This window comes from Pholcus phalangioides, unplaced genomic scaffold (genome assembly GCF_987345545.1).
Source record: "Pholcus phalangioides strain wild (caught in Gottingen) unplaced genomic scaffold, Ppha-v1.0 ptg000028l_1, whole genome shotgun sequence".
In the NCBI taxonomy this organism is placed as follows: Eukaryota; Metazoa; Arthropoda; class Arachnida; order Araneae; family Pholcidae; genus Pholcus; species Pholcus phalangioides.
In genome coordinates, this window is record NW_028301618.1 from 9,119,293 (window position 1) to 9,146,295 (window position 27,003).

Consider the following 27,003-nt stretch of genomic DNA (forward strand, 5'->3'; position numbering starts at 1 on the left):
ATTTTTAATTTTTACCGCTAGAATGAACACTCACAAGGTCATATCAGTTAACACGTAGGCGGAAAGACCAAGTAAAGTGGCGGTGACAAAACCGAATCGAGTGAAAAAAGGTAAATGTTTTCACTGTGGGAAAAAAAAGTGCCATTTCCCTATCAGTGTTTTTGTTGCTCGAAAACTCTATTAACAGAGATTGGCGGCACCTTTAAGGGTGGAAGCCTTCATTAGTTAGAGCTCCTTCGACGCTGGCCAAGATGAAGAGTGGTTTCGTGAGGATCGACTTGAACAAGACAACATGGGAGGTGCCCGATAGGTACCAGTCCCTGGCCCCAGTTGGGTCCGGAGCCTACGGTCAAGTCTGGTATGTCATTGTAATCTATCGCATTTCCATGTGACGCTGGTGTTGGTTCCTAGCACTAAAAACATATTCAATTTTAATTCTGATCAGTTGACCTTCCCGATCTGTTGGTCAAGACGTCTAAGGTCTATTCACACACATCAGTTCAATCACCCCCAACAATTTACCAACGAGCAATTCGACAACTTACCTAGTGAGTGGTATCACGAGCAAGCCACTGAGCACTCGTGCTCACTGATTCGCTCAAGCACTCATTCCTATAATCACTCGCTTGCCCGTTCACTACTCACTCAATCACCACTTCTATGTTCACTCACTCACTGATTTGCTTACTTTCGGCCGTATTCACCAGCACAGTTGAAACTGCAATTGCAAGTGAAAAAGATTGAAGATCGAAACGGATTGGTTAAATTGAGGACTTTAACCAATCCGTGTCGATCTCTAATGCTTTAACCTGCGATTAAAGTTTAAACTCTGTCTGTGAATACAGCCATTTCTCATTCACCACTTGTGTGCTCGCTTGATCTTTCCTATGGTCACTGATTTGGGTGTTTCACTATTTTTCATGCTCGCTGATATGGTCACTTGAATGAGCAAGTCATTGAGTGTAAAAGAGCATAACAGCGAACGAGCATAGAAGTGAGTGAATAAGCAAGTTGGTGAGCAGAGAAATAGCGAATGAGCAAATCATTTGGTACAAGTAAGCATAGAAGTGAGTTTGAAAATAAGTGAGAAGAAATGAATACATTTTACTTGAAATTCGGAAAAAAATTAGCTAATGGAACTGTCATCCGATTTTTCAAAATTTTCCATCCAAAGAAACCAACTAAGGCTGACAGCTTAGATTTCGCACTGAATGAAAAAGGTGACAGGAATAATTTTTTTTCACTTGAGTCGAGTCTCGTGACGGGTGTGTGTGAATAGACCTTTAAACATCAAGTAGAGATTCTGTTGCCACAAGATTTGATATAAATGCAAAAAGAAAATTGTATGACTGGCCTATAAAATTTCCATAGAAACATCCTAGATGTGTGCGATGAATGTAGAGGGCTCAAGGTTACACAGAGATTCAAAGTTTTCAACAGCTGGGGCTGATGGGAAGACAAATTCGGGAAAGAGAGGAAAACTCAACCGCCCTTGTGGAGAATCGAATCCTCCATGTCCTTTTGCTTGACCACTGATGAGTGTGCTAGACCATTATGTTACAAGGGCAATGAATCTGAATCTCTTCTTAGATCTTGTTTACGCTGAACAGGACTGTGCATGTATGGTCCTGTTCAGCGCTCGGAAGCTCTAAAATGATTTGTTGCCTTTGTAGATCATTGCAATGTGCCTTGCACTCCCAGATTTTTTTTTTGTGCGTGTGTATATCCCAAGTTGGTAGACAGCAAAAAGAATTGACATACAATCAATTTTTCACAATAAGACATTCATTCTCGAACTTAAACCCTATACCGTTTACTGTTTTTTAACATATTTTTTCCCATTTAAAATTTTGTTGCCTTTTACTTAAAATATCCAAGTCTTTTACCAAGTATGTAACTAAAATGTATATTTTAATGTTTTGAATTTTCTGATCGGCCCAAAATTTTATTCCATATTCAAAATCTTCTTCGCAGCATCTGTTAATGCGCTAATCAAAGTAATTTATTCTCACTTAAAAATTTCTTGGCCTAGGTTGTATACGTCCGGAGTTTCTTTAAAGAGCATTTTCAATCGAAGCACGGCTGCCAGGACTTGATATATCGAAAGCGTTGTTTTGCACAGCTATGCACAATAAGGGCATTGTTTTAAGTATCTCGGTGATCATCTAGATAATTTAATAATGGCATAAATCGCAACATTACATATACAGTGGAAAAGAAGTTTTTAAATGCCTATCTGTCATGAAAAGAGTACAGCTGAGTCTCACTTATCTGACATAAACGAGCCGTCAAAATGTCGGATAAGTGAAAATTTCAGATAATAGGGAGTTGTGTTAAGAAACAGCCTATTTAAATGTCAAACTATAATAATTTTACACATTATGAGCCTAATGTTTTAAAAGAAAACAACAGAAAAAAATAACCTACAGTTACAGAATATTCTGAAGTTAAATACAGTACTTGAAAGGTTCAGTCTTCTGATGATTCAAAGAAATTTTTGATTGTAGTCTGCTTTCCTGACGAGTGCTATTTCTTCGCTGCCAAGTCTCGCCATCTTTGCAGCATCATTATGTCGATTCTTGTAGCTGCTTCTTGTTGCTCAATGCTAATTGCCGTTTCTAGAGCCTTAACTGTTACGTGAAATTCTGAGAGGCTCGACAGTTGGTGCTTGATCTTGATCTTCAATTTTGTCATTGCAATTGACAAAAGCGATAATTTCTTCATCGGTTATTTCATACTGATCATCATCCAACTTACAATTTCTGGCAAAGATGCATCCAGGGATATGTTGCACTAAAGGTAGAATGTTCTTTTTTTCTATTTGATCTGTGCTTCCCATTTCCATATTTTTATTACCTAGTTGCGGTCATGCTCGTAACTTTCTTGCAGTTCTTGCTGCCAGTTGATGCGTTATATATATATTTGTCCCGGGTGTGACGTAGGATAATACGGAATGTCGGATAAGCGAGACTCTGCTGTATGAGTAGTTTAAATTTTGGAAGGTTGAGAACATAAGAGCCGAAACCTAGTGGCTCTAGGTTTCGGCTTCTCTCTCCTGCATATGCATTTGAGTCCCGTATATATACGGGAGACGACCAGCAACTCTGTTGCCCTCACCCCCAATATTTCCTTCATGGCGCCTCTGGTTGAGAATCATATTGAATTAAAGAATATCAAATAGTTCCATAGTTTTTCCTTCAGCGTTTATGCTATGCACTATTCAAGTTGTATGTTTTATAAGGGGGAAAAATATATTGTCCAAAATAATTCTGTAGAGCAGAGGTCTTCAACCTTTATCAAGTTGCGAGCACCCTTACGGCAAGTTTGGCATACAAATCCATGGACTCGAGATTGATTTCAATCCTTGAATGCAATTTCTACAAGATACTTAATTGCAACGTTGACTCCCAAGTGCACACGAGCATCAAGCACTCTGGTTGCATCAGGGAGCACCATGGTGCTTGTGAGTAATGGGTTGAAGATGCCTGCTGTAGAGAGTGTAAAATTATTTCGCAATCATATTGAGTATTTATTCTTTGCATAACATAGGCCTAGTCATTTTAAACATTACATGCAATTAACGTGTGTATTTCCAATGGGGATTTTTATATTGGAAAGGAATATTTGAGGTTTTGGCAATTTTCGACTCAACAATTTAAACCACAGTTTAAAATGTCAAAAACTGCTGTGTGTCAGAAACCTGCCAACCTTGGTCCTTACCAGGTTGGACCAAGTATTACTGTAAAGTTTTTTTGAATTTAAGTTTCATCTCATCTAGGCCGCCATGTTTTAGGCGATATCCTTGAAAATGCCTTTCCATTGAGTATTTTATTTTAATTAATATCTTAGAATTCTTATTACCATTAGAATCTTGTGCATATATATATATATTTATTTTCAATTTCCAGCTCGGCTCATGACACGGTGCGCAACATCAAAGTCGCCATAAAGAAGCTAGCGAGGCCCTTCCAATCGGCGACTCATGCGAAAAGAACTTACAGGGAGCTGCGATTACTTAAACACATGAATCACGAAAATGTAAGGTCCTTCCATTTACATTTCCTTTCTAGTTAGTGATTATATGATGTGTATGTGAAATTATCAGTAGACCTTATCTAGATTTGGTGGGGAGGGAATATAATGGTTGCCTTTTATACATAATTTTTCCATTTTGATTGCTTCAGTTTTCTCTTAAGTTTCCATACGTTACTGAAATATGACCTTTTTTGTTTGTTTCTGCCTCAAGGTTATTGGTTTACTGGACGTCTTCACTCCGTCTACCACTTTAGATGAGTTCCAGGATGTGTAAGTATCAAAGACAATCATTTTACCTTGATTCAAACAGTGAATTTTCACTATGTAAAAAAGACTTTGTTCTCCCGGGTTCAGGGTTTGTATGGGGCAGGGAAAACAGAGAAATGTCAGAGGGAAAAAAATTTCTACTGAAAAAGTCAGGAAAATAGTCCATTTTTGTTCTTAAACCTGGAAATTTCTGACAAATGACCTGGAAAATTGTAGTGATTGCCATCTTATTGAAGACAAAAAATGATATAGACATAAAAGTTCTCTGAAAAAGGGAAATTGATAATGTAAATTGTGCGATCTGATATAAATATTGATAATCCATAAATCTCGCAATGGAACGCCAAAAACCATAGAAACTGCTAAAGAAAGAGGATTTCATAAGTCCTTGTAGAAGAGCGTATTGCTGCGACCTCATCGTAATTGCATGCAAAATGTTTCTGAAAACTTATCATAAAGCAGGGCTATAAAATACTATATAGCACTGGGTAAAAAAGTATATTAAAAAAAAAAACTCAGTTGTGATAATTTTCGTAAGTTGACTTGTTGACTTCAATGAAGAATGCCGGATGAAGCATGTGTATAATATGATTCCCACATGGGTATTTTTTATTTTGAAAATGGTGAATGATAAGGAAACTGTTTCCAATCTAGAATAGGCAGATGAAAACCCGAATCGGATTGAAACAGTCAAAAGTAAGCCATGTAAAGCATGGTGCCCGTTTTGCAGCAAAGCGTTCAATTTGAGCAATTGGACAGACAAGCTATAGCTATTCTGAGCTGTGCCAAGCATGTGAAATCAGAGTTTAGTACATTACTGAAATTTTCAGGTCTAGCGCTAACACGACTGTCGACCGCGCAGAATTGTAATGCAGCGAAACCAACTACATCTACAAAGGAAGCAACAGTAAAAGTCTTAAATCGTGTGGGCAGTGATGCCCCCCCACCCACCCACACTGATCATCCTCTGATGATAATTCAAGGATGTCGGAGAAATTTTTAAGCTAATGTTTTCAGACAAGTGATATATATTGCAAGAAAAGGGAAATCTTGCATTCATTGATTGTGTTAAATTTTTCCATTAGGTGCATTTCATAGCTGCCAAGTCTCCTGGACTCCAAAAAAATTCTTTTGTGTCCCGAGTTTCGCTTGTGATTGTGAAAAATCCCTACATTTAGGGAAAAAAATTATTCCTCTAGAATTTACCTGAAAAAAAAAACTGCTGCTTCATAAATGTTCTGCAAATTATTGCCATTTCGTCAAATCACACACAAATATTTTATTTTTGGGGAGAAAACACAAAATTTGCCAATCAACAAGTGTCAATCTGGCCTTTCGAAATTCAAAATTTTTACGAATTCTTGTATCTGCTTTATTCATGTCCCGTTTCTGGCCCAGTGGAGATTTTTTAGTTTGCAGGATCTGATTTTTGAGAGGTAATTTAGCCCAAGGACTTTACCGACTGGGTGGCCATGATTGGCGATGACTTGCACAGTCTCACGTTTTTTGCAATGTTAAAATATCCCTAAACTTTCCCTTTTACTAATGAAAAATCCCTAAAATGTTTCAAAATATTCCTTTTACATTTATTTTTGTACAGAATTTGGATCAGTGCGAAAACCTTACGAATTCTCATTCTCCAAAGTTGGCAGCTATGGATGGGGTTTGCAAAGCATAAATGCGAGAAAAAAATATTTATTAACCTATGATTAATTAATATAAATAATTTTATAATTAATTTTATACAAAGGTTTTCAACAGCCAGCTGGCTGATGCGAAGATGTGTTTAGGAAAGAGAGAAAATTCAACTACCCTGTCGTGGGAAAACGATCCCGTGTCCTCTCACTTGTCGGGTGAGCACCCTAGACTACTCGCCTACAGTGATTCTCAATCTTTCCTTGGAGCTCTTGTGGACCAAATGGGACCATTCATGGATGATCTGACCTAACTCAGGGCAAAGCTCACAATTGTTGACACTGTCACCCTCGTATGGATAATGAAGAGTGGCATAATCCTTGGATTAGTTGCCCTCTTGTGGCAGTGTTAGCAATGCGAGCTTTGACTTGAGTTAAGTTTGGCTGTTCATGTAGTGTCCTATTCAGTGCATATGAGCTCTAAGGAAAGATTCAGATATTTGTAATCTCGTGGTCTAGGGTGCTCGCCTGTCAGTTGAGAGGACATAAGTTCGATTTCCCCACAGAAGGGCAGTTGAATTTTCTATTTTTATTCAATAAATCTTTCTTTTTCTCTTTATTCAATATCTCTAAATTCATAATTGCATCAGCCAGCTGTTGAAAACCTTCATATGGATAGCGGAGAATGACATAAACCTAGGATAATTAATTTTGCAATTAATATGGTTAATTTTGATTTATTGTAATCAGTGGCAGATTAAAGTTGGTCGAGGCCCGGGCGCAAAAGAAAATATTGAAAACCTTAAATTAAAAAAAGTTTGGGTATTTCAGGCCTTGGACGCACACCCAGTGCACCCACGATTTAATCTGCCTCTGATTGCAATTTACATTAAATTTTCTATTAAAAATCTATCTTTAATATTTTTGAGAATTTAACTGGAAAATCTGGGAAAGTCTGGCAATTTTTTTTTTTGCAAAATGAGTATGAACCCTGTTGTTATTTCTGTGTTTGCTCAGCCTGGAAAAATTATGAAAAACATGTTTGTTGCCTTCAAAACTTTCTTTTATGGTAATGGGATCAATATTTGTGAATTGGTCATTTACCATTTATTGATGACACTGGAATATTGAAAATGACAAAAAAGCGAACTTTTTGCACTGATAATCATTTCAAAAGTAATCAGTAATCTCCCCAATTCTATTCTTAATATACATTAACGACCTCCCTGAAACCCTCAACTGTACCACGAGACTTTTTGCTGATGATTGCATAATCTACCGCACCATAACTCACGAGTCAGACCAAGAACTTCTCCAACACAATCTCAATTTCATCTCCCAATAGTGCTCCACATGGCAAATGCCTCTTAACATCTCTAAAACGGTTCTCATGAGGATTTCACGTAAGACCTCACCTTTCGAATTTTCATACTCCTTAAATAACTCGTCCATATCCCAGGTTTCTCATTACAAATACCTCTGTGTTATCATTTCAGCAGACCTTCGCTGGAATAAACACATCTATTATATCTATCAAAAATGCCTCAATAAACTCTTTTTCCTTCGTCGCAATCTAAAACACTCTACTCGTGACGTTAGACTTCTCTGTTATCAAACCTATATTTTTCCAGTCCTCCCCATGCCTCAGAAATTTGGGACCCCTACACTGCTAGCAATATCGAGAAGCTGGAATCAATACAAAATAAATCCGCTCGTTTTATCTATGACAGTTGGTCCTCCTATGTGTCTGTCTCTGAACTTAAACCCGAACTTAACCTTCTCCCTCTAAATACTCTCATCGCCTTCTTTCTGGATTAACCATGCTTTTTAAAATTCTCCATGGCCTTTTTAATTTTGATACCACTGGTATTATTTCCAAGCCAGTAGACTTGATCATCCACTTAAGATTAACCCTATCTCCGCTTCCACCGACTGCTTTAAATTTAGCTTTTTTTCACTTACCATTTCTAACTGGAACTCTCTCCCCTCCACTGTCGTTGATTCACCCACGCCATTTATATTTTAGAAAAATATAAAACTTTTTTTTGTCACCATCAACCGCGTTCTCATGTTTAGGCCTTGGCCAACATTATTTTATAAATAAATAAATAAATAAAAACTGCAATTAATAACTCTTAGAATATGCCACATAATTAGACTCTTCACGGAAAATAAATTCAGAGTTGAAATATAAAATTTTAAATTTAAAAAAATATGATAGGATTTTTGCCGTCTTCATTCTCATATACATCTACACTTCAAAAGTAATCTCCATGATACACTCGATGCTCATTTTTATGACTTGATAATTAGTTCATAAAATCAAAAGTTTGCAAATGGAAGGTCCAAAAAAAAAATGCAGGAAAAATAATAAATGAGAGTTGGTCATTCACAATTATTTGACTATTTTCAAAAAAGAAATACTTTTGTTTGCTTTATCATAAGATTTGGTGCTAATTTCAGTAATTAATAATTCTAATGATCCTTCCCTTCTTTCCATTCACGGGTGACAGTTGTATCCACAGTTGCACTTTCTCCGCACAGTATCCTAAAAGTCAGGCAGTGTCTGAATTTCTGCTGCCATCCATCTAACCTTTTCAAATCTTCCAAGTTTAACTTTGAGGCAAATAATTTCGCTTGCTTTTTCAAAAATTTTCCGTAGATTGGAATATTTTTATTTCTCCTTTTCCTCAGCCAAGCAACAAGTGCCTTTTTCGAACTCTGGACATCTTGCTTTTATGAAATATTTCTGCCTTGGAGTTGATACATTAACTTCTTTAAAAAAAATTCATTTACTGTCAAGCACAATCTTTACTATTTTGCGGAAACTGTGAAGAGGAAAGTAAATGAACAGTTAGCAGTTAATTCAATTGACTTCAGTCTCAGAAATTGCCTTATGAATAGGTTAATGTATTATACCATTTCTCAAACTACCAGTTATCCAATCATAATCACGAACACATCTGCACTTCACCGTCAACCCTCCAAACTATCAAATGTGGATTTTTCATGTTGGTGATAAATTGATAAACTCTTTACCTTCTCCCATCTTTCTATGTTTACTCTTGAGACAGGTACAACATGCAAATCAAAGTTTACTTTTGGCTACAACGAACACGGTGGTGGCAGCTGGAATTATAAAATAACTCGAAAAAAATAGCGAAGGAAAATAAGAGTTTGTAAAATAAAAAGTTAATAGAAATGAGAGTTCATAAAATAGAGGAGATTTTAACATCTCTGTGGCATGCAGTTTGGGACAGAGGACTGGTTCATAAAAAGAATGTGTTTGTGTAAATTGAAGATTCGTTGAAATTGATCGACTGTATTTATGATGTTTCTTCCCTGGTATGGATGCTCCACATCGAGTATTCCTTGGCAAAGGTGATCTTTTGATTTTGAGTAAGCGCTCATGCTTTCTTTGAAATTTTCAAGATGAACAAGGAGGATGTGATGTGCCACTTGGAGAGGCATTGGAAAGTCCATTTTTTTATAGATTTTTATGTCTTTCTACAAGCTTGAGATAGTTTTTGGTCCAGCGATTACCTAGTTAGCCATTAAGCATGAAAACATAGATATCCCAAGCTTCTTTTCCAGTCTTTTGAGTTTTTTCGGGAAGTTCCTTGTGTTCCACATTCTTTACTGTAATCTGATAAAGCCCACTTTTTCATCTTTGCCACAGAAAATGTAAGGAACATGTTGTAGGTGTTTTAATTTTGCCAATTCGTCACGTAGGGCCATAAAAAACTTTTTTCAATTTTTTTCTATAATTGTGGCATTGGTACTTTTTCGATCAGTCGTAGTGGTGGTCGAGTGGTTATAGTGACGGACTCGCGATGCGAGGATCCGGGTTCGAACCCCACAGTGGTGGTCGGCTGAAGTTGGTTTTCTGTGGTTCCCAACTTCAAGGCGCAAATGCGAGCTGATCTCCCCGTTAAAAAGTCTCGCCACAGAGAGCAACAGTCCTACAACGATAAATCATTCAATCATAACACTTCACTCATAGTTAGAAAAAAACTGGTGGCAGATGGCAGCTCTACACATAACAAGCATTACACTGACACAAACTTTACGTCAGGTTGCACTACACGTACACGCACATTGGTTGGGGGTTCCGCGGGGAGGGGGGTGTGGTGTAGCAGTAGTAGGTAGGGCCTCCAAAAAATGGCTCGGGGATCCATGATGTCTTAAGTCAGCCACCTCGTTGGGCAATTTGCCTGTTGTGGCGTTGTATTTGTATTTGTATTTGAAATGGGTACGAGTCTTTGCCGCCTGGTAGTCCAGTGGTTAGAGAGCTAGCCTTTGATTTGACTGTGGAGGTCTGGGTTCGAACCCCGATTCGGGCTCTGGACAGATCCTTGGCGTAAACTTCATTTTTGGTAATAGGAGGCAATTTAACTTTTTTGATTAATTGGTGGTGACAATTTGCTGTATGTCCCGCTTTAATTTCAATGAAATATAGTCACCTTTGGGTATTTATGTTTTGTGAGATCAGTAACCAGTACCGTAACTAATCCTTAATGTGCCCTGTACAAGAATTTGCATTTAAGCCCCCTTCTGGTCCATTTTTGGGCCCAAAAGGCCCATTCTGGACCCCCCCCCCCAAGTGGGCCCTATGTGGGTGCACCTTTTGCACCTTCCTAGTTACAGCACTGTCAGTAACTGTCAATTCTAGGGATAAAAATTTCCAAATAATCTTTTTTATGACACTTCCATACAACTCGTATTATCCTGCTTGTGGGTATTTGACCTCCAAAAACAAAAATCACACTTGCGAGTTCAAAAGCAAGGTTAAAATAAAATTATTTTCTGTTCTTTTGTAGTCATAAGTCATTTGGAAATGAGGCTGGCTAACCAGAAACAAAAACCATGTTACATAGTGTTATGTATTATGATGAGGGCATGATTTCCTTTGCAGATACCTCGTGACGCATCTGATGGGTGCCGATCTCAATAACATCGTCAAGATACAACGCCTTAGCGATGACCATATACAGTTCTTAGTCTACCAGATACTCAGAGGACTCAAAGTGAGTAGCAGTTTTTTTTCTTTTGTGTTTATAATGCAAAAGACGAACTGAACCTTGGAAAAATGGAAGGATGACTGTAGGAGAATGCAAAGAAACGTTTTAAAAAATTAAACCAAGCATTCTATTTGATTTTTTGACAACCGCGGAACAATGTTCAGAAAACCTAATCTGCTCATCTATGAGAATTGCCAAATCAGGGACCCTGGTTGCATCTGGGATAGTAATGCCATTGAACTCATAAGGGAAACGTGTGTTTTTTTAACCAAAATGAGTGACCATGCACTTGTCAATGCCAAAGGTCATGCTCCATTCATTTGCTCATGCTGCGATCATATTCATGCTAGTCTCAAAATCGCGAGTAACAGCTAGTCCACATATGTAGCTGAACTTGTTCTCTTGCTTGATATTTTACACATGACTAATTTTCACTTCATCTTTTTTTTTTTTTTTGCAGTACATACATTCTGCAGGAATAATTCACAGGGTAAGTTGTTAATGTAAGATTGTATATATGCATATTCTTGCCATTAATTGCCAAAATTCCAAGCCTACAAATGTGTTTGCTTGCAAAACCTGGGAAGCAGTTTTTTTTTTTAAATTCTTCTCTTTGCTGTTTCATTTTAGGATTTGAAGCCTAGCAACATAGCGGTGAACGAAGATTGTGAGCTTAAGGTATGGCTTTCTTTTGTATTAGATCAGTGTTCTTTAACCATTGGTCCTCAATTTGTTTCTTGTATTTGTTTTTTGTGGGTTTTCTTTTGCCAGTGAACAAATTATTTCTCCTATTCATGCATTTTTTGCCAATCCGCAAGTTATTTCTCCTATTTAGGTATTTTATTGCTTGTCTGCAAATTATTTCTAGTTTTTTTTTCTGTGGTCCACAAAAATTAGTTTTATTCATGTTTTTCATGGTCTGAAATTCTCTACTCCTATTTATTTTATACTGGTCTATGAATTGTTCCTCTTCCTCATGTGTTTTCTTCCACCAGCCTGCAAACTATTTCTTCCATTTCCTCTGTCCTATGAAATTATTCAACTATTTTTGTACTTTATTTTTTGTACAACTATTTTATACTAGTCCGCAACTGTAAAAAAGAAGTTGAAGACTGCTGTATTAATTAAATTATATTTTCAGTCGTCGCATGTAAACGAAATGAAAATCTCCTTCAGGAGCAGGATATTAAAAAAAATCACAAAAATCAGATTTTTTTTTATTTAAATCGGGTTTTTTTTAAATTAAAATTGACTGCTTATTAATTAAAACATGTCTTGTTAATCATAAAGAATGCATATTTTCATGTCTTAACTGCTTTTTTCTCCTAATTGCTCAAATTTAATTAAGCATTAATGAATAAACAACAAACGAACTACAAGCAAAAAATATGAACACCAAAAATCTGTGTAACTAGAAAGGCCATTGAGCACAAATTAACTTCATGAATTAAAATTTTTTTTGTAGAGAAGTGTTTTTGTTCCATGAACCCTGTCCCCCAACCTCCATTAAAGGGAATGTCAATTCACTCAATGTACAACCAAAGAGCCACTCAGCATCAACTAAATAAAAAAAAATTTATATTGAACTAGCTATAATACCCGGCGTTGCCCGGGTTTTCTTCAATGAGGCTTTTTTGGATCACGTGGTATCTCCCTCTTTCTTTGAGGGACATGCAAACCGTGTCCAAGTTCACCAATATGGCGACTTTCTACGCGACTCATGAAAGAAACAAATCTAGATTTGAAGAAACGTAAAAAAAAAAAAAAAAAAAAAATGAATACATATATATTTTTCTTTTTTTAAAGGGTGCTAGGTATTTCGATTCCCCACTTTGAACTTCAAGTTATCCATCTCTGCCTGTTTCTACTTCAAAAAAGCTGTGGAATTTTTTCGATGTACTTTTTACAGGCCCATAATTAATTTTAAAGAAACCTAAACTATATGAATTTATGCAGTTGAATGCTAAAAGACAATACGGAGACATTAATTTTCATGCTTGAGAAGATATAAATAAAAAGTTGAAATCAATGTTATTGCATGAATATCCAACTCAAAAGTAGGTCCGGCTAATTACTTCATGTTTAACCTCCTGGGCTTCGTATATCTCTAAGCGAACTCAATATTTCAAAAATCGAGAATTCAATACAATTTTTAAAATTATTGATGGGACAGAAAAAAACCCCACCAAATTTCCGCACTTTCTACATTAAAATCGGCAATTTTAACGCTGATTTCTATGGGGGATCATCCTTTGCCTTACCCTCAAAGTGATGCTGATGATGGTGTCTATTCAAAAAGCTCTCATTACTGGGAGAATTGAATAAAGTGGCAAACCATTATAAAGGCATAAATATTATACATATACTGACAGCGTTGAAGAAATGACAAACCATTGCAAAGGCATATACACGTCTTAAACGCATTGCTAGGGAACCACGGTAACCAAAGTAAACGTTCGGAAAGTGATTGTTGAGGCCCAAAAACCATTGTTGCCCTACGGTTTTTTGCCCATTTGGGGCATTTGCCCTGGTCTGACGAAATTTTAAAGTAGCCTATCGTTCAAGTCGGGTCCCATTTGGTTTATATGCAAAATTTGGCGACGATCGATCTAAAATTGTAGATTTGTATAGAGAACACACACACACAGAAAATCAATTTTATATATATAGAAGACAAGATTGTTTTTTGCACAATTGGTGGATGTGTTTCCGGCTTGATGTTGCTTAATAGTTTACACATTTTCATTCTTTCGCAGATTTAATGAGTTTTGGTAAAAAATCAAGCAAACACAAAATTTTAATACGAAAAAATAAAGTCAAAAGCCCAATGATATGTTAGTACAATATCTATTATTTTGAATATATAATAATATAGAATTCAAGGCTTTATACAAAATATAATTTCCTCTGTTTTTTAATTATTGGAACCCTAATGCTACCCGACAATGCACTGAATATAATGCTGTCTAGCTAAGTTTATCTTCCTATATTTTTCTTCAGTGCCTTCCATATGAAAAATCTAGAAATAGAGCAGTTTTCTTTCTGCACTGCATCTAGGGATTAAGTTCAAGTCTATATTTACCCCAAGAATCTTCCATACTTCTTTTAATTACAAACTTTATCACATATCAGTGTAACGTGCAAACCATACCAGGTTATATTTACTTTAGTATCACAGTGAATTTACATAAAGAAATAACAAAATTTAAATTTTGTGATTTAAATCAATGATTCTTTTTAATCAAGTTGTTTAAATCGGCAAACCCTGTTCAGGAGAGTCTGTTTCTTTTACTATCGTCAATTATTTTAATTACCTGGAGATATGCTATTCGATACTGTCTAGCATCTGTATAGTCTAAGCAATGATAAACCGTTTATAAAAGGCCATCTGGAATTTATTTCAAACTAGATCCCAGTCTGGTTGGATCTTACAGGTGTATTTCTTCCACATAATTGCATGATGTGACAAATAAGAATACCCAGTGTGAGAATAATTTTTTAAATGCCTGCATTCATTTAAGGATTTCATCATTCAAGTTTATTTAGAGCAATTTATTTCGAACAAATGCATAGCTGCCAACTCCCTCCTCCTGAAATTCAACTACGGTGGATCCAATATTATCCCAACTACTTGTTTTTATGGATTTAACTTCCAGTAATACTCGTGTAAAATTTCTGGTTTAAAGAATTTTCGTTCTTACAATGTTTTTTTCCACCAGTTTTTAAAAAAAAAATATATAAATGTGATTCATTGTATATCTGTTGGGGTCTGGAAACGTTTTTGACTGTCCAGAATTTTTAAAGTAATTTGGATTAAAAAAAAGCCCCACTTTTTCTTACTATTACGTGGAAAACTTATTTGCGAAATTGATTTGTTTTATTTGAGGTAAAAAAATTTCTCTTCATATAGATCCTTGATTTTGGACTTGCGCGACACGCAGAAGTGGAGATGACTGGGTATGTGGCCACAAGGTGGTACAGAGCTCCTGAAATAATGCTCAACTGGATGCATTACAACCAGACAGGTAGATATGTTTTTATAAATGAAGTCCAGCCCATATGTACAGTGAAACCTCTCTTTTGTGGTCACTGGCAGAACAGAAAAAAAAATCATCCATGAAATAGGGGTGGCCGTTTATCAGGGGTTTGAATGCATACTTTTATTATACAAGGGGAAAATATTTCTCAGTAAAAGAGGGGTAACTGCATCTAAAGAGTGTCTGTTAAGAGGGGTTCTACTGTAACAATCCAAATTTAGTGTCTGGTCTTGTTATCTCACCATTTTCTTTCATCTCAGTATTTAAGTAATTTTCATACCATTATCGTTACTTTTTCTGAGGGGAATTAAGGGAAAAATTCCAAATGCCATACCATCCTAACATTGATGTTTGATAGATAGCTGCATGAAAAGAAATGAAAAACCATTGCAAATATAAGACAACTATGGAGGAGGGGGGGGGGGGGGCAAGTTATTATCTCTAGTCTAAGTGCTTGAATTTGAATAATTCCTCTTAACAAACTGATTGTTAAATTGGTTGTGTGCACAACAACTACATTGTCCAGTTGCCTGGGTATCCTTAGAGTGAACACTGATTTACGGGTAACATTTTAAATATCGGTTAAGCCAAACTGAACGAAAATAATGCAATAGTTCTGCGGAACTGGTGCAAACCAACTGAATCCCACTACTGCTTTCACCCATTCTATCAGCTTCCTTTCAGTCTTAGTTTTTTTTTTATTCACCAGCGATAAAAATATCTGGTAATGCAACTGGTTGTAATACAACTGGTATAAACTTGTATGAAAAGACAAAAAGGAAACACAAAAATTATGTGAATTAGGAACATTCACTCTTTGACCCCTATGGGACTAAGGTCTCCTTCCAGTAGGTCTATAAAAAATTATCTAATATCTGTTATGTTTCTGTTTGTCCCACATTTTCATCACTTTTTTGAACTCCTTATAGGTAAACATATGCTGTATGACGTACAAAAGCCTAGATAACCAAGTTGAGATCGAGATGTAGTCCAGGGTTCGATTCTTCACAGAGGAATGTGAATTTTTTTTCAGAACTATATCTCGATCTCCGCTTGGTTATCCAGACTTTCGTACTTCGTATGAACAGCGGAGAGTGACATCGTTTTTCTCTATGTTGCCATCTGGGGGCTAACGTTGTAAGAACTATTAATTGAGCTAGGAGGCTGTCCATGCACAGTTCCGTTCAGCATTCATACATAATGTCTAAGGAATGAAAATGTCTGTACTCTGTAGTTCGATGGTTAGAACACTCGCCCAGACAGTGAGAGATTGGTGGTTCAATTCCCCACAGAGGAATGTGAATTTTCTTTCCGAACTACATCTCGATCTCTGCTTGGTTATCCATGCTTTCGTACTTCGTATGAACAGTGGAGAGTGACATCGTTTCTCTATATGCTGTATGTTTACAGTTTCCCTAATACATTCACACCACTTAGGGAACCTTGGTTGCATAAATTTTTATTGTAAGTCATATGACGGAGCTTATCTCCAATGCACCATTGCTCTTCATCAGTTTTTTTCGACCAGCATTTACTTAACAACATCTTATTCTATCATAGCTTACTTGGGATTGCATGAGCTATGTTACAATCACTCTTGAAAAGAGGAGGGGGTGGGTACAGATGTTCTATTATTTTGCTCTGTTCTGAAACTATTGATCTACCTTTTGAGAACACCTTCTATTTTTTATCTGTAGAAGAATCACAATTTCAGAGAATTTAAATCTGATTACACTCAGTTTTAGACTATGACTGGATAAGGTTAAAGATGTTCAGAAGGCATGTGCGCAAATTCATTACTGCTCGTGTACTGCTGTTTCCTCTTACGAATGTAATGTATCAATATTATATTCATGTTCTTAATTGCTTATGGATTTTTTTTTTTTTTTCAGTTGACATTTGGTCCGTCGGCTGCATAATGGCTGAACTGATCACGTCCAAAACTCTCTTCCCTGGAACAGATCGTATCCTTGATTGAAGAGTTTTTTTAATATTTCATATTTTTGGTATATACATATAGGCTTTTCAATGTTTCTAAAAGAGTGGCGGGCATCTAAAGAAGATAATCAGGATAGCGTGTTGAGGATGAAGCTTACTTATATTTATGCAATGTGTCTTATTAGGTTTGAACTGTTCTGCTGTAGTTGATTAAGAACATTAAATCTATTTGATTGGCTGTTGCTTGTTCTTCTCGGTGTTTGTTGAAATCACACCTCAGCCTGACCTGGAGATAAACAGCTAAAATTAAATTACTTGATTTTTGGTGACTGGTCGCAGTAAAGCACTGTCTGGCTAGCTAAACATATACATTAATAGTGGCTTTTTCTTTAACATTGCCTCCCAAAGATCCCTGTCACTCACTCATGCAAGGAAAACTTAGAGTTCAGTAGCATGATGATGAAACAGTCCAAAACCCCTCCACCACAATAACTTGTCAATGAGGGATGGCTACAAAAGCTTGATATTATTCGTAGGTGAAAATTGACGAAATTGCTGTAACATGTTTTGCTTTTTCATCCATCATATTTCAGGTTTTTTCCCCCTTGACATGTCTAGACATCGATCAGTTGATGAAAATTATGTCTATCGTCGGTAAACCTAGCGATGATCTTCTCTTCAAGCTAATGAGTGAAGAGGTAGTTTGACGTCAATGGATATTAATTAATGTGTGTGTGTGTGTTTTTACATCTGGTTGCTCGTTTGAGACCTTCTTAACACATTAATACTTGTAAAAGAATGATGCATATAATGTGTATAGGTATTTCTAATATCCACCCCTCCTGATTTCACTTGAATTTGCTTATTTGATTTTTCAGCGAATGAGTGAATGAATTGTTTCCTGCAATGAATGTTTTTCCCCATTCCTTGTGTTTTATCCTTAACAGACTCGCTATAGATATTGATCAATTAATGCGTATAATGGTGTTATGTGGAAAGCCTGATGATGAGTTTTTACGGAAAATTACAAGTGAGGAGGTGGGTTGACTCCGTGTAGTTTTTTTTTTCTTGCTATAGTTGCATGAATTATATATGCATATATGCATGAATTATACTTGTGTAGAAACATGGAGAATGTGGTTGACTGTAGGATTTCATGGTAAGAGTCAAGGTAGAATGATAGTTTTAGAGTTATGAGTAATGGTTCAAAGAAAGTTTTCGATCCAGAACACATTACATCATTAATTTAAATATATATGGGTATGGAGTCAATAGAATCTTCTTGGCTGTCCATAATCACCCTAATCTAATGCAGCCCAAACCCAACATTCCTTCAAACAACGTGGCTCTGTTTGCATAATGAAGGGCAGCATTAGGCTCTGTTGTCCTGATACAGCCCCTCACCCTCAACCCAACATTCCTTCAGATGAGCCCAATACATCCCAAACACAACATTTCTTCAGACGAAAGAGCTCAATATTGCCCAAACCCAACATTCCTTCAGACTCGTCTGCATAATGAAGGGCTGCGTTATGGTCTGTTGTCCCAATGCAGCCCCAACCAAACATTCCTTCCGACAACAAAGCCTGATGCAGTCAAAATCGAACATTCTTTCAAACAACATGACATGTTGCAGCCAAAATCCAGCATTCCTGTAGACAACATAGCCTGATGCAGCCTGAACCCAACATTCCTTCAAATCACATGACTCGATGTAGCCCAAATCCAACATTACTTCAGATACCAGTGCGAATTTGGCTTCTGGTACAGTCACTTTTGTACAGCCAAGAAGATTGCATTTACAAAATTTTCTTACTTTGACGCCTAGGGGCTGTTTAAGTATTACGCAAGCAAATTTTTAGCCATTTTTGACCCCCCCCCCCCCCCCCCCCGTCAGCAAACTTTCGTCATCAGCTCTGCCCCTCTGAATCCTAACTCATATTTTCATAAAGGGTGGTTGATGACGTAAGCATTATCCAAGAAGAGTGGCACCCTCCCCTCTAACTTGTCTCGGCTTGTAAACTGATTCCGGGATTTATTTGCCATGTTGCCCTGTCGTATCTGTACTGGGTATAGGATGGTGGAGTCAATTCATCAAATACCCAAAGGAGTGCTTTACTTGATTTATACTAACCATGGAAGCCTACAATCTTCACTGAAGGACAAGGTATAATCTGGAGTCAGCCGTTAAGTTTCAGTTAAACTCTGCCAAGACTACTGAATTTTGTGATTAAACTGAGGTCTTACGCACTGAAGAAAAGACTTTATTATAACAATAAAGGAATTTTTTAGCTGTTTTTGCTGTCATTTGGAATTGAGAACCTCCACTTGACGTTTTGCTCGTTTGATTGACGAGCGTATTCGGTAGTAAGTAATTCTTTACTTACTTGAAAGGCTTTAGTGGTGCTTTTGTTGCCTCTTTATCAGAGAATGGTGACTCATTTCAATCCATGGGAATGACCATCGAGTGGAACATTCCAATGGAATAACACATTTGTACCATTAGGTAACTCCGTCGAGCCTCCTGGCAGTACGCACGAACTTGACTATCATCTCTTTTTTTTCTCTCCTGGAGATGTCTGTTATGAGAGTGAATGTTTTTTTCATTGAAAATTCTTGATCATGGATAGTCGAACAGCTGGAAAATCCTTCACTTTTTTGTGTTAGGATGGCAACTAAAACCTAATTTGACTTTTTTTTCTCCTTTTTTTAATGCGCAAATTGATGTCTTTGCATGTTGTTTTGCCTCTGTTTTTATATTGGCATTGGAGAGTGTGTAGAGAAGACATCCAGTGTCCTCCATGTAGAGAATGCATGCATATATTAATTTAATTTGCTTTGTCCCTGTCACCTATAATCAGAATTTGGTCTATTTCTCTGTCGCATGCAATGCTCCCACCAAAAAGTTTTAGGCTTCTTGTATGGAGTGAACTAATCAAGGTTTTGCTGGGATGTTATTCTGCATGTTAGTGGTTGTGCATGAGGTTTTCTGCATGTTATTGTATTTGTTGCAAATTTCTATTCAATGTTTTTGAATTAGCCTTTGGTGAATTGTTGATAGCGGATGAAGTATAGTATTCTATCTAAAGAATTGTTGCTCTGGAACTGCTGTCAAGTTTGGAATTTGAACTGTTTGTGAGATTTCATTTGCTTTTGTGCTTCTATTAGTTATCGCTGAGGAGGAGGAGGTAAAAGGGGATACCCTCTCTTTTCCTCTTTGAAAAAGGAGGGTACCTTGGAAGTATTATTCCATCTACATGCATTTCAGTGGAGCTGCTTTGGTTTAAAGCAGTGTTTCCTCAAAGTGTGCGTCGCTGCTTCTATGGGTGTCGCAGCAAGCTGGAGGTATTCATTTGTGTTCCTATTTATGCTTTGAAGTGGTTCTTTTGTTAGTGGAAACATCTACTAAACTATTCTTGGGAGCCACAGGTGACAAAAGTTTGAGAATCACTGGTCTAAAGGTTTGTCTGTACTTACTGTCTGTTGCTTGCAGCAACTAGGCCGCACCTTTCTTCTTGCAAAAACTGATGGCTAGTTTGCTATATGTAGACTTTTGACCTTTCTTTCACTGTAGACCTTGTAGATCTGTGTATCTTAATCCAGCTACCACTAACTTCTCGAGATAGGGAAGTTACCTAAAGACCACACAGGACTGCTTACAGTACTGGAAGGGACATCATCTTAAGATAATTTTCTAGTACGCTACCTCCTTGTTGACTTTATTCCAAATCAAGTTTATTGCCAATAGTTTTGACATTAATTTTTGCACTGAATCGCTCTGTGATTTAATTATTGGTTATAACCAGTTGAAACAAAATTAAATTTCTTTATTTTTTTGTTTCAGGCGAGGAATTACATCCGCTCATTACCGTCTATGAAAAAGAAGAACTTCAAGGAAGTTTTCAGTGGCGCTAATCCTGATGGTGAGTTGGGGATGTCTCTTCCCCCCCCCCCCAACTCAATGTTTTTTTAAAACAGTGGTTCATAACCTTTTCCCCTTCCAGATACGCCCTTGGATAATACATTTTTTATCTGTTAGAAAATTCAGTTTTTTCTGTAATTAATTACATTAATTCATTTCTGAATTATTTTACTTATTATTTAAATGCCCTATAATATATATATGAATGAATTCAAAAGCCAATCTAAAAAAAATTTACCTTTTTCTTAAATTTTTTTATTGAAATTTGGAAAAAATATTCATGAAATGGTTCTTTACTTATTATTGATTCCAGCCCCAACAGCTATAAATTTGTTTCTTTGACATTTGCCTGCATTTTTTCATGTTTTTCCCGAGTCACGTTCAGAATAATATCAAATCTAAGCATTACATGCTAATAACACAAGATACCAATGTAAAAAACCATGAAACAATTTAGGTAAATGATAGTATTTTTTTCTCAACCGAAATGGAAAACAAATATGATTGCCAATCGGAAAAAAAATCTTTTATGACACAAATTTCATGCGACATATTTCTACAAGCAAAAGCCAATAGATGATTTGTTGAAATATTGGTATTGTTCCATACAATACAAATACAAGGACACAACAGGCAAAATGATAAGGTGACTCAGAAAAACATGCCCACAACAAATATGGATGTCATATATTTTTAAAATGTGCAGCAACCCAATTAAAAATACAACTACAATAACTATAAACAATATATACACAAGATAAAATATTATGCAATGCCCATAAAGAATACTTATGGTTGTTTTATTCTAAGTGCGGATAGCTTATTGATTTACCCCCAACATGTTTATCGTATTTCTTTTTAAACGTGTCAATTGTGTTACAATTTACTACCTCCGGAGGTAAGCTATTTCATTTATTAACAACCCTATTAGAAAAAAATTTCCTGCAACACCATAACCTCGCATTGTCCCTTACCAATCGATACTGTTGTCCCCTTGTAAAAGCAGTTGATTGATGGTTCATAATTCATGGTCCATCCTATCCATCCCGTTGAAAATTTTGAACACTGATCATATCACCCTCACATCTGCATTCGTCCAATGTAAACATATTCAAAAAATGAAGTGTCTTCATAACTGAAGCTGCGTGTGCCAATGAGGACACGTGTAGCTCTTCTCTGCACCCCTTCACCCCTTCCACCAAGTCTATGTCCTTGTGTAGGTATGATCCCCAAAACCTTACAGCATACTCCAGTCCAGGACAAACTAAGCCTCGGAAAAGCGGAAGAATGACTTTAGGAAGACGTGAAGAGACCTTTTTGAAAATGAAGCCAAGCATTCTATTTGCTTTTTGACCACCACTGAACAATAGGGCGTATGACGAAAAACTTTTGTTTTTAAATTCAAAATTTCAAATCGATAAAAAGTTGTCACTATGGTCACATATTTACCAAAAAAAAAAAAAAATTTCAGTGAAATTGAAAAATATTTAGGTCTCCCAGCATGAGCCTAAAGTTTAATTTTTTTTGTCAAAAATGGAGATTTTAAATTTTTTTTAAAAACAAAAATATAAAGCAAATTTCTGTTTTCAAGTACAAAAATGTAAAGCTTAGAATATTAGTTAACAGTAAAACAAATATCGTATCTGTCATGTAACATTTAGGTCTCCCGGAATCTACACGAAAACCTTAATTTTTTTTACCATATACATATATTTTTTGATTTTGAACTCATCCTTTAGGTTGATTTCAGTTGTTTTATTTATAGTCCAGGCACAGTAGTAGAGCAGGAACTTAGCTAGCAAGTGCTCTTTTGCAGGATTTAAATGTTATAATGCCAGAAAATCAGGCAGTAGTAATTGATAAATCAAAGATTTTTTGGGAAATGGTAAAATATCGTAAAGGTATTAGTTCAACTCGGCACTTCAAAAGATTTTTTGGGAAATGGTAAAATATCGTAAAGGTATTAGTTCAACTCGGCACTTCAAAAATAATTACGCTCTATTTTGATGGTCGAAATAATAAAACAATGAGTAAAGAAATTGTAAGTGATAAATGTGTTTGGAAAACTATACTAGAAGAACACATATCTTTGATTGAAGAACCAGGTTCAACATATATGGGACACGTAACTCCAGACAGTGGCTCTGGGAAAGAAATAATGTCATCAATACTAAAATTTACGAAAGGAAACTGCATTGACGAGAAAAGTATTAAAGATCTTGGTTGTGATGGTACCGCATGAAATACGAGAGTTTATAATGGATCAATTTTATTGTTTGAAAATGCTTTAAAACACCCAGTACAAGCAGTGGTTTGTTTGCTTCATTTAAACGAATTGCCTCTTAGAAAAGCTACGGTTGCCCTCAACGGTCCAACTTCTGGAATTGCTTCTTTTAGTGGTCCAATAGGAAAGCGTTTAACAAGTTGTGAAGATTTACCAGTTGTTGTGTACAATAAAATAAATATCATTTTTCCAGACGTTGATTTTAAGGCGTTGAGCACCGACCAGAAATATCTCTGGCATATATGTCAGGCTGTACTTACAGGCAAATGCCCCCAAGAGTTGGCAAACAGAAACCCCGGAAACATCTCCCATGCAAGATGGCTGACATTGGCAAACCAAATTTTACGTTTATATATTGCATCACTTCATCCAACCCCGCAGTTGAAAACACTAGCTGAGTTTGTCATGAAAGTTTATGCTCCCTCATGCTTTACAATAAAATGTCATCCGAGAATTATTTATGCATTTCAAAACTTTTTTGAGATAGTGCAATGCACCAAGTACTTGTAAGATGATCTTAAGACTATTGTTCAATCAACTTTATAGAGAAGTGCTTTTATGGTACAACCAGAACATCTCCTTTTGGGAATGTTGTTTAACTCACAAAAACATATTAGATGTCTGGCAAGCAAGAGGATACAAAAAGCTCGACAAACAGAGTTAAAAGCAAAGAGGGTTTTCAAACCACCACAAGTTAATTTTGAGGCAGAGGACTACATAGATCTTATTAATTGGCAGTCTGCAATAGTAATGGAGCCACCTCTCATAACTAACTTAAGCAACCAAGAGCTAGAGTTGATCATTGAAACAGGAACTAGCGATAGAAAGGAGTTTAAAATTCCTTCTCACACACAAGCTGTGGGAAGAATTGTCTTGTGGGAAGAAGAGGTTGAAGAAGCTTCTCAGCACGTTTGTGGCTTCAAAGGTTGAGATGATGGGTTTATTATTAGATCAAGATTGCTGGACAGGAAATACCTTCCAAAGTTTGAAACGAAGCATCATTTCGCATCTGCAACTACAACAGTCCAGGAATAAACATTCAATTAATACTTTATTTTTTCTATAGCTATAAAATATAATATTTTTCAAACAATAATGAACTAAATCTAATATTTTTGTTTTTTACAGGCATATTTTAATTTAGTTGCTATAAATTGTCCTTTACAACCAGTCTAAAACACTTTGGTTGCAGGTTGAGAGAGCTGCTTATAACTGTGATGCCGCGTACATATGAAATAAGCCTATTCCGAACTGAACTTTAACATTCTGAAATTTTCATCAATTATCAAGATCAAGATTCATTTTGAATTACTTTTTAAAAGTTAACATTTTGATATTTATAATTTTTTTTTTCTGTAGAAAATAAAATTATTTTTAATTTTCAGTTACATTTAGTTTTAGGCTTAATTTCATAAAATAAAAATTAAGTTGGGTCTATAGTAAATACGTATAAAGTTTTGAAATACTTTTTACCCGTATGGTTACGAGAAATTTGTTAATGAAAAAAAGTAGAGTAGAAGTAATTGAAGCTGTGACAATAGACCTTAATTTTGCAAAAAACTGATAATTTTACTGCAAATGCGGGAGCCCTAAATGTTACATGACAGATATTTTTTTTACTGTTAACTAATATTCTAAGCTTTACATTTTTGTACGTGAAAACAGGAATTTTTTTTGGTAAATATGTGACCATAGTGACAACTTTTTATCGACTTGGAATTTTGAATTTCGAAAAAAAGTTTTTAGTGATATGCCCTACTAAACAATGTCCAGAAAACCTAAGACGCTCGTCAATGAGAATTCCAAAATCAGTGACCCTAGTGGCATGACATCCGGAATAATGACACCATGTAACTCGTTAGAGAAATGTCTCTCACAAGCATAGGCGTACGCAGAATTTTGTTGGGGGGGGGGGGGTTTCAGATTTTTTTTCTTCCTTGGTGAAACAAGCTAAACTGAGAGAGTGGCTCATACGAGAGATCTGATATTGTAAAATACTGTCCATAGTTTTGCCGTGGCAGCACTGCTATATAGGCAAAAGAAACCTTCCAGAACAATCTCCATGATTCTCACGAGATCTTTACACTTCTCTTGGGCTTATGACATCAGCAAATCATCGAAACTGTTGCCAGACTTTCCAAGATTTACAGGGAAATGCATTAATGGCTATTTACAGGTAAAAAAAGACATAATAAATGATAAATAAGGACTATATAAAATAATCTATTGTCATAGTATGTACAGGGATGTTCGAAACTATGCATAAAAAGATTAACCCCTTGACTCCCAGGCTATATTTCGCAGATGTGTGACTATATGCCAGGCTGTGTGGGAGAAAATGTGTCAAATTTTTTTTTAATGACTCACAACATCATATGTTAACATTTTTTTTTGATGATATACTTATACATAAATGTAACATACGTGTATCATACTCCCGATGAGGACCATGTTATTTCATTTGCATATCACAGAGAATAGTCAGGTTTAAAATCACAGGGCATGCTATTAAAAGAATCAATACATCCTGGTCGCTAAATACCTAAATGAGAGAATGTACTCTGGGTTCCTCATGGGAGTTAAGGGATATTGGTGATACAGAGCAGTTAAATAAAACATTGACACATTGGGCTTCTGGTCGTCCTTCCCCTAAGGGGATTAAAGTTTTTGTCAGATAAAAACAATTAGTACAGTTGACTCTCGCTAATCTGGCTGTGCACTAGTCCAGCCCGTCTGCCGCTGTGGTCAATAATCATAATGACGGACTTGAATCGTGAGGACCAGTGTTCAAACCCCACCGTCACGATAGTGATGGTTGTCTGAAGTTTGTTTTCTGTGGTTCTCCCAACTTCAAGGCAAGAATGCGAGTCGATCTCCCCATTAAAAAGCCTCGCCACAGAGAATAATGGGCCTGCAATGGTACAAATACTCAATCATTGCACTACACTTTTGAAATATAGATGGCAGCACTGAAAATCAGACGTATCACTATACACACATTCGCACTTCCGCCACAACTCGGTAGTAAATTGCTTAAGGCAATAGATCAGAGTTGTGCTCAGAGGGAAAGAAAGTCCAACCCATCCAGTAGTCCAGTGTTTTTAGAAGGTTTGCTTCGAGCCCATAGAAGAGTGAAACATGCCACTGCATGTCTGTACACAGAAGTTTATATTATTCAAATAAGCTTTTCAATTAACTTCTATTAATTCGGTGCACCCTGGTTTCGATATGTGCCCGGATTAAGAAAAGTCTAGTGTACTTTCCTTTATAAGCTCTAAGAGTGTTTCAAGAAATATAAGCATTGCAACAGATATTGGAAGTAGTATATATTTGGCATTGCATGCCGAGTGAATTATTTTCATTGTTTGTGAACACTTTTTTCAGTGAGCTTGTATTGTTCTGTGATAAAACAATCAATGTGCATGTTTCGCTTGCTTTTTCAGCCATTGATCTTCTAGAAAAGATGTTAGAGCTCGATGCAGACAAGAGGCCAACCGCCACAGACGCTCTAGCGCATCCGTATCTTGCCCAGTATGCCGATCCCAGTGACGAGCCAATTGCTGATCCTTACGATCAGTCTTTTGAAGATAAGGATCTCTTGGTGGCCGAGTGGAAACGTAAGTTATCACAATTTCATAATATCTTCTATTTCCAACTGAATGGCATTCACTGGTAAAGTGCTAGTTGGAGTGATTGGGCTTTATGGGAAAGTATTGTAGCAATACATGTAAAACCTCTGCCTTAAAGATATTTATGTTTTTCCCCTACCATGGAATGACTCACCAATAGACTCGAAGATGGGGGGGGGGGGGGGGGGCTTTAAACATGTATTATAACCTGAAGCTTCATGTAATGGTTAAATTCT

The 27,003-nt window shown here is 36.4% G+C and overlaps 1 protein-coding gene across 4 annotated transcripts in view; it reads left to right on the plus strand.

Annotated features, from left to right (window-relative positions):
- Positions 1 to 82: 82 nt before the first annotated feature.
- The window catches only part of LOC149067907 (mitogen-activated protein kinase 14-like), a 41,193-nt gene continuing 14,272 nt past the window's right edge, over positions 83 to 27,003 (plus strand). For 2 of the 4 annotated variants that reach the window (XM_089252348.1, XM_089252350.1), the window contains exons 1-11: positions 119 to 358; positions 3,909 to 4,038; positions 4,247 to 4,305; positions 10,852 to 10,963; positions 11,418 to 11,447; positions 11,588 to 11,635; positions 14,868 to 14,982; positions 16,887 to 16,958; positions 17,551 to 17,630; positions 20,777 to 20,855; positions 26,582 to 26,755. In XM_089252348.1, the coding sequence (XP_089108474.1) occupies positions 252 to 358; positions 3,909 to 4,038; positions 4,247 to 4,305; positions 10,852 to 10,963; positions 11,418 to 11,447; positions 11,588 to 11,635; positions 14,868 to 14,982; positions 16,887 to 16,958; positions 17,551 to 17,630; positions 20,777 to 20,855; positions 26,582 to 26,755 (1,006 nt within the window). In that variant the 5' untranslated portion in view covers positions 119 to 251. Of the gene's footprint in view, positions 359 to 3,908; positions 4,039 to 4,246; positions 4,306 to 10,851; positions 10,964 to 11,417; positions 11,448 to 11,587; positions 11,636 to 14,867; positions 14,983 to 16,886; positions 16,959 to 17,550; positions 17,631 to 17,890; positions 17,971 to 20,776; positions 20,856 to 26,581; positions 26,756 to 27,003 lie in introns of all 4 variants that reach the window. The other 2 variants (XM_089252349.1, XM_089252347.1) reach the window with 2 other exon arrangements.